The sequence below is a fragment of the Poecilia latipinna genome, unplaced genomic scaffold (genome assembly GCF_001443285.1).
Source record: "Poecilia latipinna isolate Pla-1442-1.1 unplaced genomic scaffold, P_latipinna-1.0 Scaffold2144, whole genome shotgun sequence".
Taxonomy (NCBI): Eukaryota; Metazoa; Chordata; class Actinopteri; order Cyprinodontiformes; family Poeciliidae; genus Poecilia; species Poecilia latipinna.
In genome coordinates, this window is record NW_015114760.1 from 22643 (window position 1) to 35831 (window position 13189).

A 13189-nucleotide genomic window follows, 5' to 3' on the forward strand; every position below is an offset into this window, starting at 1 on the left:
CCCATTTTAAAAAAAAAAAAAAAAAAAAAAGAGGGAGGGTCGCCTTTTTTTTTTTTTTTTTTTTTTTTTTTTTTTTTAGTTTTATTCCAGTTTTTTTCCCCCAGATTTTCTTTGGATTTGAACTTTGCGCGCGTCCGCGTAAAACTTGGAGCTGAACTTCGGCTTACCTGCGCAGGTGGAAGGAAGGGAAGGTGCGCTGCTGGTTCACCTTTCCTTATTTATTCCAACAAAGGAAGAGGATGAAGAGGAGGATGAAGAGGAGGCGTCCCGGCTCGGATCTGACAGTCCGGGGAAGCGAGCTCTCTCTCCGGACACGGAGCCGCTCTCGACCCCGTTTCTTCCAGCCTCGCGTTCTCATCGGAACCAGCATCATGTGTGAATATCCGGGCGAACCGAGCCGACAGAAATCCCACTGAGCTTTTATTTCTGTTTTATTGCTTTGATTGGAACAAACGTCGAAAATGTCCAAAGACGCCCAGCGCGAAATCCAGAAACCAGCGGCTCAGATTTGGTGTTAAAAAGAAAGTTTGGATCAGAACTAAAATTAGTTGGGTTTTTTCTTTTAGCTTTATTGTGTTCCGATCCGGGTTCGAGGTCGGGACATTTGGACCTGACATAAAGCAGCGTTTTTCCTCTCAGTTTGGTCTCATTTCTGCTGTTTTCGCGTTAATTGTGAGCGCGCCGAGGCTCAGGTCCGGTTTTTTAGCGTCTTTATTTCTGTATTTTTGTCTTGTTTGAACATTTACTCCCGGTGTTTTAATTACCAGCAGAAGTTTGAATTCACTTTATTTGTATTTTCCCAGGTTTGTGTTACTTTTTAAAATAAAATAAAATAAAAATCTAAGAATGAAGAGGGCTGTAGGTTATTATTATTAATATTATTTGATTAAATTTCCTGGTTATAAAAAAGTAAAGTTGGATGAAAGTGGAGATTTCCGTTTTTCAATTTTCCCCAGAAATGTCCCTTCTGACGCTCCGTGTCTCTGTTGTTTCCCTGCAGATATCACGCAGAAAAATCAAGGGATCGAGTCCATGCGAGCTGCCATCTGATCCCCCCTACCTCCTCCACCACTTTCCACACACACACACACACACACACACACACACACGCACACACCTATCAATGAAGCAGGAGATCATGGCGGATGGCCCCAGGTGTAAGAGGCGAAAACAAGCCAATCCGAGGCGGAAAAACGGTAAGGAGATCCCGGGGAGAGCGTGTGTTGTCCGTGGGGTGTGGGGTGGAGGGGAGCCGGAGCTGTGGATGTTGTGGCCGGGGTTGGAGGCGTCCGCGGCGGCTCCGGGTGGAGCGGGAGTCCGCTGCGGGCTGCTGGAGGTTCCCATGAAGGGCTCCGTTATCCGGGCTGCTGTCCCGCTGCTGTCTGGAGCATGAAAAATAAAAAGAATTAGAAAAGTGACATTTTATTACTTTTTTTTTCTTTCCGAAATTGTGTTAGAGTTTTAATAATCCATAAAGCGTTACTTTATTTTAATTAATATTGTAGTTTTTATTTTCCACATTTTTAAGCGTTTTTCCGTTTGAAATGTGCAGGAATAAACGCTGACATTCCCAGTCCCGTTCCCCCTCATCGTCCCACAATTTATTATTATTATTAGTATTATTATTTTATTTAATTGAATTCCTGCCCGCACTGGTTATTTATCCAGATCAGATTTCATCTATTGATTTCAAACAATCAATAGCAGAGAAGCATTTTGCTCCACAGCTGATTTATTGGATTTATTCATATATTTATGTGCTGGATTTAAAGGCTTGATCACCTTCTTTCTTTCTTTCTTTCTTTCTTTCTTTCTTTCTTTCTTTCTTTCTTTCTTTCTTTCTTTCTTTCTTTCTTTCTTTCTTTCTTTCTTTCTTGCTCATTATAATTATTATTGAAATGCAAATTTTAAAATTCCCAAACTGAAGAAGCTGTAGAGATGCGGCTCAGTGTGTCAGGAGTTTTTTTAATCCAAGGATTTCTTTAAAAAAAAAAAAAAAAGAAAGCAGTTTTGTCCTCCTCCTTCTTCCCCCCTTTTGGGAATGCAGCAGCTCACTGAGGCTTGGCCCCTCTCTCCTGTCCCCCCTCTCTTCCTGCCTGGATGGAGGGACGGCTGAGCCCCTCGCTGCTTCATTTCTAATCTGAAATCCACAAACCAAATCGCCTAATTTCACCAAATCCCTCTCAGATCATTTGAGTCAAATAAACCGTCCAGTCCGGTGCTGAACATCCCAGATTATTTGATTTCTCCAAACCTCGCCACACGTTCAAACTCTTGTTTTGTTGCTCGAAAACAAAAAGACGAAAAAGAGGAAGAAGAAGAGGCTCTTCGCCTTTTCCTGGTGCGAAACTTGATCCGAGCAGCGTGAAGTTGTTTGAGAGTTTGGCCCCCGCCAGGTGTTGCCTGTCACATCCAGCTGTGAGCGGCCAACGGGAACACACACACACACTCACACACACACACACACACACACACCTGGGATTGTTTTTTTTTTTTTCTCGCTCGAGCAGCACGAGCATCAAACAGCAACATTTAAGGAGGAAAATGACAGAATATCTGCGTTGGTGTGTTTCTCCCGTGACTCCGGAGCGTTGGGAACGCTCACCGATTACATAACCCGAAGCAGCGGGAATCTGCAGGAATATTTAGAAACCCGTCGCTTTTTTAAAAAAGTTTGCACCTTCCCTTTAAACTCCTGCCTCCATCACGCAGGGAGGAAAAGAGGAGAAAATAGCAGGAGAAGGAGGAGGAGGGCTGCGTTTCGCAGGGCGCTCGTGGACAATTGATTGTCAGCGGTAATGTGTTTCATTTACATGTTTATGCCGTCGATGGTGGCGGGGGGTTGTCCGGGCTGCCATTCCCACACGGGGCTGCACCCCAGCAGGAAGCTGCTGGATTCCTGTGGAAGGAAATCTGGGATTATTTACTCTGAGGAAGACATGAGACTTGTTGTAGAGAAGTCACATTCAGGGAGGTTTTATCCTGTGACGGGTAAAAACGTGAGGGTTCAGGTTTCAGAATCGCTCTGTGTGTTTGTGCTGTTCAGAGCGGAGCGGACTGTGGGGCTGATTGCTGGCGGTTCGGACCTGGTTTCTCTCGTTTCTTGACACATTTTTCTCGTTGCCATCGGTGCGTTGTGATGGCTGCCCGTCCTCCTGCCTGTGTGCAGATATTTGTGTGCCTGCCGGCCTCTGAACACACACTCGCAGGAGGCACCGGCGGCCCCGGACCCCCTGACACCGCGGCTCTCTTTGGAATGCCTTAGGTACGATTTCACTTTCGCTCACATCAATGCTGACCTGAATGCCTTTCATATCTGATCCGCCGTGTCTCTCCTGGTAAACATCCCCCCGGGGGGAGAACAAAGAAGAAGAGAGAGAAAAAAAGGAGCCTCCTCTTCTTCTTCTTCTCCTTCTTCCTTCTTCTTCTTCTTCTTCTCCTTAATCACAATTCAGCCCCTCTCGCCGCCAGCAGCAGGGCTACACATTTGCATTCAGCATCAGAAAAGGGCCCGAGATGAAAAGAGGAGGGGGAGGAGGGAAGAAGAAGAAGAAGAGGAAGAGAAAAATGGAGGCAGAAAGTGGTGGGTGGGTGCTGGAGAGGAATAACCAGGGTGTTTGTGGTTGTTTGTTGCTCGTCCCCTGGTTACGAGTCTTTTATAGCCTCCGTACTCCAGCAGGGACCCCCGGCCCCTCCTGACACGCAGATAGTGTTACGAGATGGCATGCCCACACTATTCACGGACACTCAGGAAAAAGAGAAAAAAGAAAAAGAAAAAATCAAAAGAAATCCTGGATTGAGCAGATAAGGAGAGCAGGTGTCTTGTCTGGACGGACATTGAGACGTCCCCAGCCGTCATGTGACTCCGTTTCTCACCCACAACTTTCTTTTTAGGGATTATTGGAACACCTTCCCTCCCCTCCTGGCAGGATTTAGGCAGATTTACTTCAGCAAACACCTTTGGACACTGTGGGGTGGAGGAAAAAAAAAAAAAGTAGGAGTCTGTTTGCAAAAGGGGCCTTTTGTTCGGAGCGGTTCGGGATAAAGCCTTACCAGGCAGCCGTGATGTTAACCCCTGCTTTGGTTGTGTGGAGGCAGAGCGACGCGGCGGCGGCGTTTTCCTCCTGAACTTGTGTGAGACTCCAGACTCTGCAGGATGAGTCGGAGAAAAGGCCCACATCTCGTCTCTCTTCATGCCTTCTCGCTTCTCTTGTGTTTTATCCCCAGAAAAACAAGCAAACACAGAAATTGAAACTTCACTGGTCTGGCAAATAACTGCATGCATTCAGAGTTTTTTTTTTCTCTCCACTCCCTACCCCCTAAGCCAGCATGTTTTATGCATTGCGTAGGAGGAGGATGCATTTTTAAAAAAAAAAATATATATATATATATATATATATATATATATATATATATATATATATTTCTAAAAAAATGCCTCATTTGAGTCGTTCTGGAGTGAAAATGTAAAGTCTTTATTTGGCCTCGTCCTGCTGTTTGCACTTATTCCGCCGCGTCTCGCCAGTTTTTTTTTTCTTCTTCTTCTTTTCCGACATTTTCCTCGACTTTCCTCGAGTCTGGGCGCGACAGGCGACAGGTTGCTGAGCAGGTGTAAACTAACGTTCAGATTTCATAATTAAATGTTGATGACGGTGAAAAACAACTTTACAAACACCTTCTTGTTCCCAACAATGCTACATGTGCGCTCGCTCGGATAGCAGCTGTTCCGCCAAAACCCAGCGCTTGTATTTGTGTTTCGTTTGGAGAACTGCTCTGATTCGTCTCCGAAGCATCGATCCCAACCTGTCAGGTCCAGCTTTTTAACAAGCCGGATTATGGAGCAACAAAAGCCTAAATGTAGATTAAATGAAAAGAACAAACACATCACAGCTGGTCCGTGCTTGTGTGAACGCTTTTTGTGTGTAAAAGTGTGTGTGTGTGGGTGTGTGTGTGTGTGTGTGTCGTGTTGGCCATTAAAATAATTTTCTCATTTTTCTCCGTTTCTGCGCGGCAGCTGCTTTCGGAGATGACACCTTTGTGCAAACAAGTGTTGAAAGCAGCCTCCAGTTTTTCCTTGCTCTGATGTTCTCTCCCTCTCTCTCTCTCTCTCTCTCTCTCTCTCTCTCTCTCTCTTTTACACACACACACATGCACACACATTTAGGGAAATTCACACACTCCTTGATGTACGCCGGATTGTCAGAAGAGCTCTCCTGGCAAGGTCAGGGCCGCGTGGAGGAATCAATGGCGGATCGGCAGATTAAGGCTGGGTGACATGTGGAAATCTGGGCCGACTCGCCCACCGTTCCCACCTTTAATTCCACATAATAGAACATGCTATTTGATCAGCGCTCACTTTCCAACTGCGCTTCATTATTCAGGAGGTTTCCTGCCTCCTGTACCACCTAAGTGACTCCTCTTTGCTCCTTTCTTCCCCGTCTTTAACGAGGACTCGTCTGGCTCTCCCCGGTGCTCCCAAATTCAGACGTGTTATCTCGATTTAATTGCAGCCGATCGCCAGGCGAGATTAGGCCCCAAAATTAGGTCGTTTTGCGGTTGCACGGATTTCGCTCGCTTCCCGCTTTCATCTCGCCGCTGATCAAGCACCTTCGTAAGCGGAGGCTGCAGCCGAGCGAGGGGAGCGGTCAGCGGCCTGCTTGTTATTCCGACGTTCTGTTTAACCTTTTGGCAAGAGTGAGTCAAGGAGAGCTGAGACATCTTCCCCTTTAAATGTCATCCTGCTGCAGTCGGTGGACATGTGTAGCCCAAGTCGAGCCCCTGTTAATGGGTTCTGACTGCAGAGGGGACCCCCCTCCTCTCCTGAACGCTTCATGTCCCGCCGCTTGTCAGACGGGAATGTCAAACAAACACCTCTTCAGGTAGCGGGGGATAATCACACCGACAGCGCTGTCCTCTGCCTTTCCGACACGCACAAGGTTGGAGTCTGACAGAGTTTGGGTTTGTGTGGCCGGCGGATAACCAACGCCGCCGCTGCCGAGCTTGTTCTTCGCCGGGTATTTCCTGACCTAGAAAAGGTTTCAGGAAGCAGAAGACATGAGTTGAAGCTTGTGACTCAGCCCTGACACGCAGCTTTGTCTCCGGTTAGGTCATGGCTTTACGACTTTGTATCACTTTCCTCTCCTTTTTGCTCAAACTGCAGCGGCTGAAGCCTTTTCTGCTGCCGTCCTGCCAGCCAGGCCAGTCATCTAACAAGTCGGCCCAGCCTAATTACTTCTCCCCCACCCAGGGGAAGCTACTTCCTTATCGCTCGGCTGTCTTGCTCCAGCATTCCTGAGATAAATTCCCCTCCACTTTGTTATTCTTACTACTTAGGGGTATTGGAATTAGCATGGCCATCAAAGCAGACCTTGTACTCGGCCGTTTTTTTCTCACGGCCTTATCGGCGGTCATACATTACAGCGGGTGCGTGGGGACGCGCCCGCGGGCCGCAGAGGTGAGCCACGACATGAAAAGGCTGCAGCGTGACGGATTGGTCAGGTAGCATTCAGAAATCAGCCACTTCCTTCCTTCCTTCCTTCCTTCCTGAATGTTACCCAACACAGTTTCTACCTCAGCGCCAAGCTTATAAACTGGCAATCACGGTATCCCTAATGTTATTACGCTTCATAATTAGTTACAGCAACACTCATTCGGCGACTGGTGGAAAGGAGTATTCCTTAGTAATTAAGGTAATGAAATATTCATTTGTGCTACCTTTTCAGCAGTCTCACAAATGAGCCAGTCGTGCTTAATGTCCGCCCTGCCTCTGATTTTATTATGATGGCAGACTGGCACATCTGCAATTAGCAGGCGCGCTGACAGCCAGGCGGCGAGCTTTTCCTCCTCTTCGCCCCGTTTCTTGTTACCTTTATCTCACCGTCTCCTCCCCGACGGAGAGGTTACCTTTCCCCGGCGGCGCGGAATCGACCTGACACCGCCGATCGGCGCGCCGCCCTCCTGGTCGCTCGCATCAAGTCAGAGCTTCAGTCGAGAGGAGAGAGGAGGGCGGGGAAGGGAACCACAGACGCAAAAACAACAAATCTTAACAAGTATTTTAGTCTGGTTCCTCCTGCAACACCTGAAATAAGACAAAACTAACTTACAGGAAAGATGCAGGAGACAATAATTCCTTAATGTTGATTAAAACAACTACTAGGCAGATTATTTCATCAAAATTAAGGATTTATTGACTCAAACCAAGCTCCTATATCTTACAATAAAAGTTACTTGTAAGCTAGTTTTCTTATTTAAAGAGCACGAAGACATTTGCACCAGAAATTAGACCAAAAGTACGTGGAAATGTTCTCGATATTCACGCTAAAAGCCGTTGTTTCGATGTCATCTCCTCCAAATCAGGATGAAGTGACCTGGCAGCTGAGGTTTTCTGTTCATTCTTGTCACAATCTTGTAAAAACTAAGTTGTTTCTAAGTGCTGGTGGTTCAGATTGTTCCCTCCATCCCTCCGTCCGTCCAGGAAGCAAACTCCTGCCATAACGTTGAGCCAGCCTGAGCAGAAGCAGCTCCCTCCCAGCCCAGGATCATCTGAGGTCAGCCTTTTTGGGGTTAAGTGGTGATAAATCCCCTTTAATTAACTCAACATGTTGTTTTTTCACCAGGTAATTGAAACATGTAAGAGGACATAGTTTAGATTTTATCACCTCCCACCAAGCTTCCCTCAAGGACAAGAAACTCAACCTTTTTAAAAAAAAAAAAAAAGAAAAAAGAAAATATTATTTATGAACTAGTTATTTTGTAAATCTCGATGCTCTGGGTTGTGGAGACTAATTGGTTAATATTCTGCAGGTCTTGTTGTTGCCCTATTGAGATTTTCCTGAATGGTTGCTGCTGATTGGGTCCAGATTGGCGCTGAGGGGAACACATCGGCCCTTTCTGTGATGAAACTTTTAGTGGCTGCTCCAGTTCTGCTGTTTTACGTCATGAGCCCCTTCCCCACCGCCGCTGTGCGTTCTTATAAAAAAAAACACAAGTGTTTTTATGGTGCTTTCATCCATTCCTTGTCACTTTTACATCTCTTTTGTGTCTCAGCCTTCCTCCCTCCCCACCTTTGTGGTCTCTCCTGGTTTGTGGCGGCGCTGAGGTAAAAACGGTGTGACGGCGGCGTTTTCGTTAAGCCGAGAACAAAGGCTCGGAGACGCCGGGGCCAAACTCATTGTCCCGCGCCCGTTTTGGCCCCCGCCGCAGGATTTAATGCTCTGTTTACCTCCAGCTAATATCCAAACGAGGAGCTTCTTCCTCTCAGATGCACGTCAGGTTGAGGTAGAAGAACATGACTGAGGTGCAGAGCTGCAGAAGTGAGTGTCCATGTGACGAAACGGAGCAAACAGGGAGTGTGTGGTTGTGTGTGTGAGTGTGGGCCGTTGGAGTCGTCCTGCATGGTCTCTGGGCAAACTGAAAGCAGCGCTCAGTGGGATTAGGGGCTGAGTGCTGCTGGGGGTGGTGGAGGGCGGAGGGACGTGAACACAGGGGGATTCTGGGAGATGTTTTTGTGCCTTGCAGCAAGCTTTTTCGCAGTGGCGCTTTTACAACCTACAACTTTTTGCAGCAGAGTCGCAGGAAATCCCGCCTCTGTCGACGAACGCCGCGACTCGCGTTGAAGTAAAAGCAAAGTTTGAGAGAGCGAGGAGCAATAAACGCGGTCGAAAGCGCCTTCATTGAACGCAATGATATTTTCACGAGCGCATAAAGATTATGAGTCCGTCCCGGTAGCACCCATCTGTGCTTTCACTCGCAACTATACGCTGTGTAGTTAAAATGGAGGCTGAGTAAAGACACTAGATGACTTTCATTTGGTTTAATAGTTTGTTAAGGTCAAACAATCGACGCCTCCATGCTTTTGTGTCAAAAACTGCGCCTGCGTCTTTGGCGATTAACTGGTTAACTAAATGAAACAATTTGTCAGAAAGCAAACTCTGTTAAAAAAAAAAAAATCCTTTCTGCTGCTTTCTTTCTCTCTCTCTTTTTCTTTCGTGCAAAACAATTACAAAAAATTACAGTAGATAAAAAGTGAACGGCGCCAGTATTTATGCAATCAACATAATGAAGAAACAAAACAATTTAATGTGGAAAAATCATCATTCATCTGCATTATAATTGCTTCTCTTTCACATCTACGGGGACGGTTAATTAAAATTGTGATTAAATGCGCCTGCACTGCCTAAGATGTCTTCCCCCTAAACAGGTGCTACAGAATTTAAAAGTAAAGAGAGAAAGCTAATTAGCATTGGAAATTGAGAAATTGCCTGCAAGAATCGGTGTTAATTTCACTCACTGATGAGGTAATTTATAAAAGGAGGGGTTGGGGGGGAGACGGTGCAATGCGAGAGATTGCAACCCCCCGTCTCCACCTCCGCAGCTCTGCTTTGCCAGCATGCAGGTGAAGATGTTGGCGAAACATCGAGGCTGTTTTGTATTCTGCAGGAGTTAGCATCGCTTTGAGATGCTAAATAATGACACGAATTTACTCGTTTTAATCAAGAGGCGAAAACGGAGAGCGCGGCTTCAAACTTCACAGAAAAAGTTTGACGCTGTGGTTGCAGTCTCATTGTTCGTGTTTTACTCTCAACAGGGTGAAACTCCTCCCCAACAGTGAGTGGTTTTTTATTCAGGTGTGCCGACAGCAGCTGGATTTGTCTTGAATCATGTCTGAGGGACATATTGTCCGATTGGCGACCACCGTTGCAACATTTGTCACATTTTCATCTGCTGTGGTAAAAACAGTTCCCCTCCTCCCCTGTGGGGGCGCTGCACCAAGAACCACTGGAGGAAATGACACACAAAAAAATCTGAAGAACTTCCTCCTTCACAAAAATGAAAACAAAAATGTAGTAGCGTCAGATTTTAGTAAAACTATTTCTCCTGCTAACGTTAGACTCACGTGTTTGTTTTGGTTGTATTTACCCAGAATGCCCTGCTTTTTCTGAGCGGTTTCTGGTCTGTTCCTTTCAGCCAAACAGAGACTTTAGTGTGTAGGTGGACCAGAGTCCGATTGCTCGTTCACACCTCCCCAGATGAACCAGTTGTAGGCAAACGAACTGGAGTTTGATTAAACAGAACTGGTGTGAATCAGCCTTTGTTGGTGTCTGGGGACCAAACGTTTCCCCAGAAAGTGGGCCCAAGAGGAGGTGGGCCGGGCGTGGACAGGTGGGAGGGAGGGAGAGAGAGGGAGCCACCGGGCCGGAGATCATTAGGTTCTGCTGCAGTGGAGCTGAAGCATCAGTCGGCATGAAAAAGGCAGAAAGAAAAGCCAATTTGCTGAGACGTACTCTGTCGACCTTTCATCATAACTGGGGCCTTTTCCTCCCAGTTTAAGTCCAGTGAGCACAAACCTCCTCTTCACTTTTTAACAATCACCTCAAAGCTCAGGGACGTTTCCTCAGCCGCTGCGTGACACATGCTGCTCCTCTGAACCCCTTCAGGCAGATCCTCGCTGCAAACTGCAGACATTCATGGAAGGAAAAACCTGCATTTGATTATTTTATTTGGTTTTCAGTTGTTGTAGCTGAGCTGCTTGTTGCTCAGCGAAGTGTGAAGATCTCAGATTGATTCTTTGCTCCTTCAGCTCTTCATGTCTCCTTGTTGGTTTTACAACCCAGTGGAAATGAAAGAACGACGTCCAGCCAGGAATCGTTCACCAACTTTCCTGTTTGACCCACTTACAGATGCATCTGTTCTGATTCTTACGGAAGACAATTAGGGCCACTTTTTTCTCTCTCAGAATTTTGACATTAGTCTCAAAATTAGCACTTTTTTACTTCAAATTTTGATTTTAATTACAGAATTTTGACTTTAATCTCATACGTTTGAGCTTAATTTAAAAATTTTATTATAATTGCAGAATTTTGGCTTTTTCCTTGGAATTTTGTCTTCAGAATTTTCATCGTTTGTTTTTCTCAGGAGATTTACATTTTTCTCATAATTCAAACTTTAATCTCAGAATTATTACTTTTCTCTCAGAATTCCTTTTCTTAGAATTGACTTTAATCTCAGAGATTTGACTTTAATTGTAGAATTCTGACTTCAATTAGAATTTTCATACTTTTTCTCAGAATTTTTGCTTTAATTTCAGAATTTTGAGTTTAATCTCACACGTTTGAGCTTAATTTAAAAATTTTATTATAATTGCAGAATTTTGACTTTTTCCTTAGAATTTTTACTTCAGAAATTTCATCCTTTATCTCAGAATGTTTATATTTTTCGTATAATTTTGACTTTTATCGCAGAATTCTCTTTTTTTTTCAGATAATCAGAATAGTGTAAATTGTTTATTTGGATTTTAATAGGCAGAATTTGAATTCTGAGATTAAAGAGAATTTATTCAGTGGCTCTAATCTTCTGCAGATTATTTAATTGACTTCAAATGGTCACCAGCTATGAAAGTTTGTTTAAATGTGAAACTATTTTCATTGACCCAAACTCCCTGACGAGGCTCAGAAGGTGTGTTTATCAGAAGAACAAAAAATCGTCCTCTTTTCTTGTTCCTCCTTGTGTGTTTTAAAGAAAGAGTTGATTTTTTTCCCCCCTCCTGATGGAAATGAAATCTGTGTTTATCCGCCTTTCAGAGAGGGTTGTTTATGGTGATGTCAAGGTGGCAGGGGTAGCGGGGATTTCTACGACTTCAAAAACAAGAAACAAGAAGGGAAAAAAGCTTCCCTAAAGCCCTTCGGGAGAGACTCACACGACAACCCCGAGGGAGGGGGGAGAAAACAATTGCTAATATTAGGAAAAGGAGAGAGGGGGGTGGAGAACACACACACACTCTGACACACACAAACAAACAAAAACCTTGAGTTTGTTTATGTGCTCATAATGCGAGTCTGTGCGCCCCGGTGAAGCGGCGCAAATGGGAGAAGTATGCGTGGGTTCCTCAGGTAACAGGATTACGTGGGCACATAATTGATCCATTTGGGGGAAAAATGACAGGGCTCTAAAGAGGCCCCGGCTTTGGAAATGGGAGTTTATGAAACAGGCATTCGTAAATTCAAAGGAATCAATATGTCAATTTTATTACATCTCCGGGGCCAGATGGGCATTAAAGGCACGGCTCATCCCTCTGCCTCCACCTCGCTCTCCCTGCTCTGTCATCCCGTCCTTCCTCTTTTTCTTCTTCTGCTGCTATTTCTCTTCCTCTGTCTGCAAATATGGAGCAAAGGTTTATTGCCCCTTTCTCTTCCTCTGTGTTTTATTGTCTCGCTTGTCGACGAGAGGCACAAACAACTCCTCTCTGGGTCAAACAGAACTTTATTTCCACCCAAAATCTTTTCAGCTTGGCTCCATATTGACTCTCAGCTGCATTTAGACACGCCAAGTTAAACCTACTTGTATCAGTCGGGATTTCATGAATATTTTGTGAGTTTTTTGCTACCTTAGAAATATTTGCAGCATTTTTTTCCTTCTAAAATCAAAGGAAGAGTTGTGAAAAAGAAATTGGAAACATTGGAACTTGAGCAGCTCCTTTTTATTACTCACCATATCAATCACGCAGTACAACTTGTCATCAGGTAAAACTGAGGCTGCAGTCGCTTAAACTCAACGTTTCAACATTTTTTCTGCAAAGAATTTGCGAAAATTTATGTGGAAATGTGTTGATTTTGCGTCAATTTATTCCAGGGACTGACTAGTGCAAAAATAGTGAGTTTAAAAGTTTAAAACGTAAAATGGAAACAAGCCAAACTTCTAAATATTCAAAGCAGAAGTCGGGTATGATTTGGAGCTAAGCTAACCGGCTAGCTTTTTTCAACCAGAAATGGAAACGTAAAGCGGATAAAACCATAAAAACAACAAAATCAGTTCTGTAACCATTTCTGTTGGTCACATGTAAGAAATTATCTTTCAGTTACGTTTTTAAAAAATAATTGGAGTAAATGAATTTAGTTTTTGGGGTGGATTTGAAAAAAAAAACACAAATTAAATATTTTGAGTTTTGGAAGAGACAGAGGAGGTATAGATGGTAAAACAAAGCCTCTGAAGTAATTATTATTATTAATAATAACTATTAATAATATGAAAACTTAATATTTCATAATGAGTTAGTGCAGTAGTATTTTATTTGAGATGTAAAAACAAAGTAGTCACATTTTTACTTCTTTTATTTACCCAAAACTCAAAGAAAACGTGGATTTTGATTGTGGAAAACATTCATTATGAGTTATTCTGTTGGTATTTTATGTGA

At 44.3% G+C, this 13189-nt stretch overlaps 1 protein-coding gene across 5 annotated transcripts in view; it reads left to right on the top strand.

Moving 5' to 3' along the window:
• zeb2b (zinc finger E-box binding homeobox 2b) overlaps positions 1-13189 on the top strand; it is an 87228-nt gene that overhangs the window by 3424 nt on the left and 70615 nt on the right. For 4 of the 5 annotated variants that reach the window (XM_015017447.1, XM_015017450.1, XM_015017449.1 and 1 more), the window contains exon 2: positions 1001-1196. In XM_015017447.1, coding sequence (XP_014872933.1) covers positions 1124-1196 — 73 coding nt within the window. In that variant the 5' untranslated portion in view covers positions 1001-1123. Of the gene's footprint in view, positions 1-291; positions 376-1000; positions 1197-13189 lie in introns of those variants that run through there. The other variant, XM_015017448.1, reaches the window with a different exon arrangement.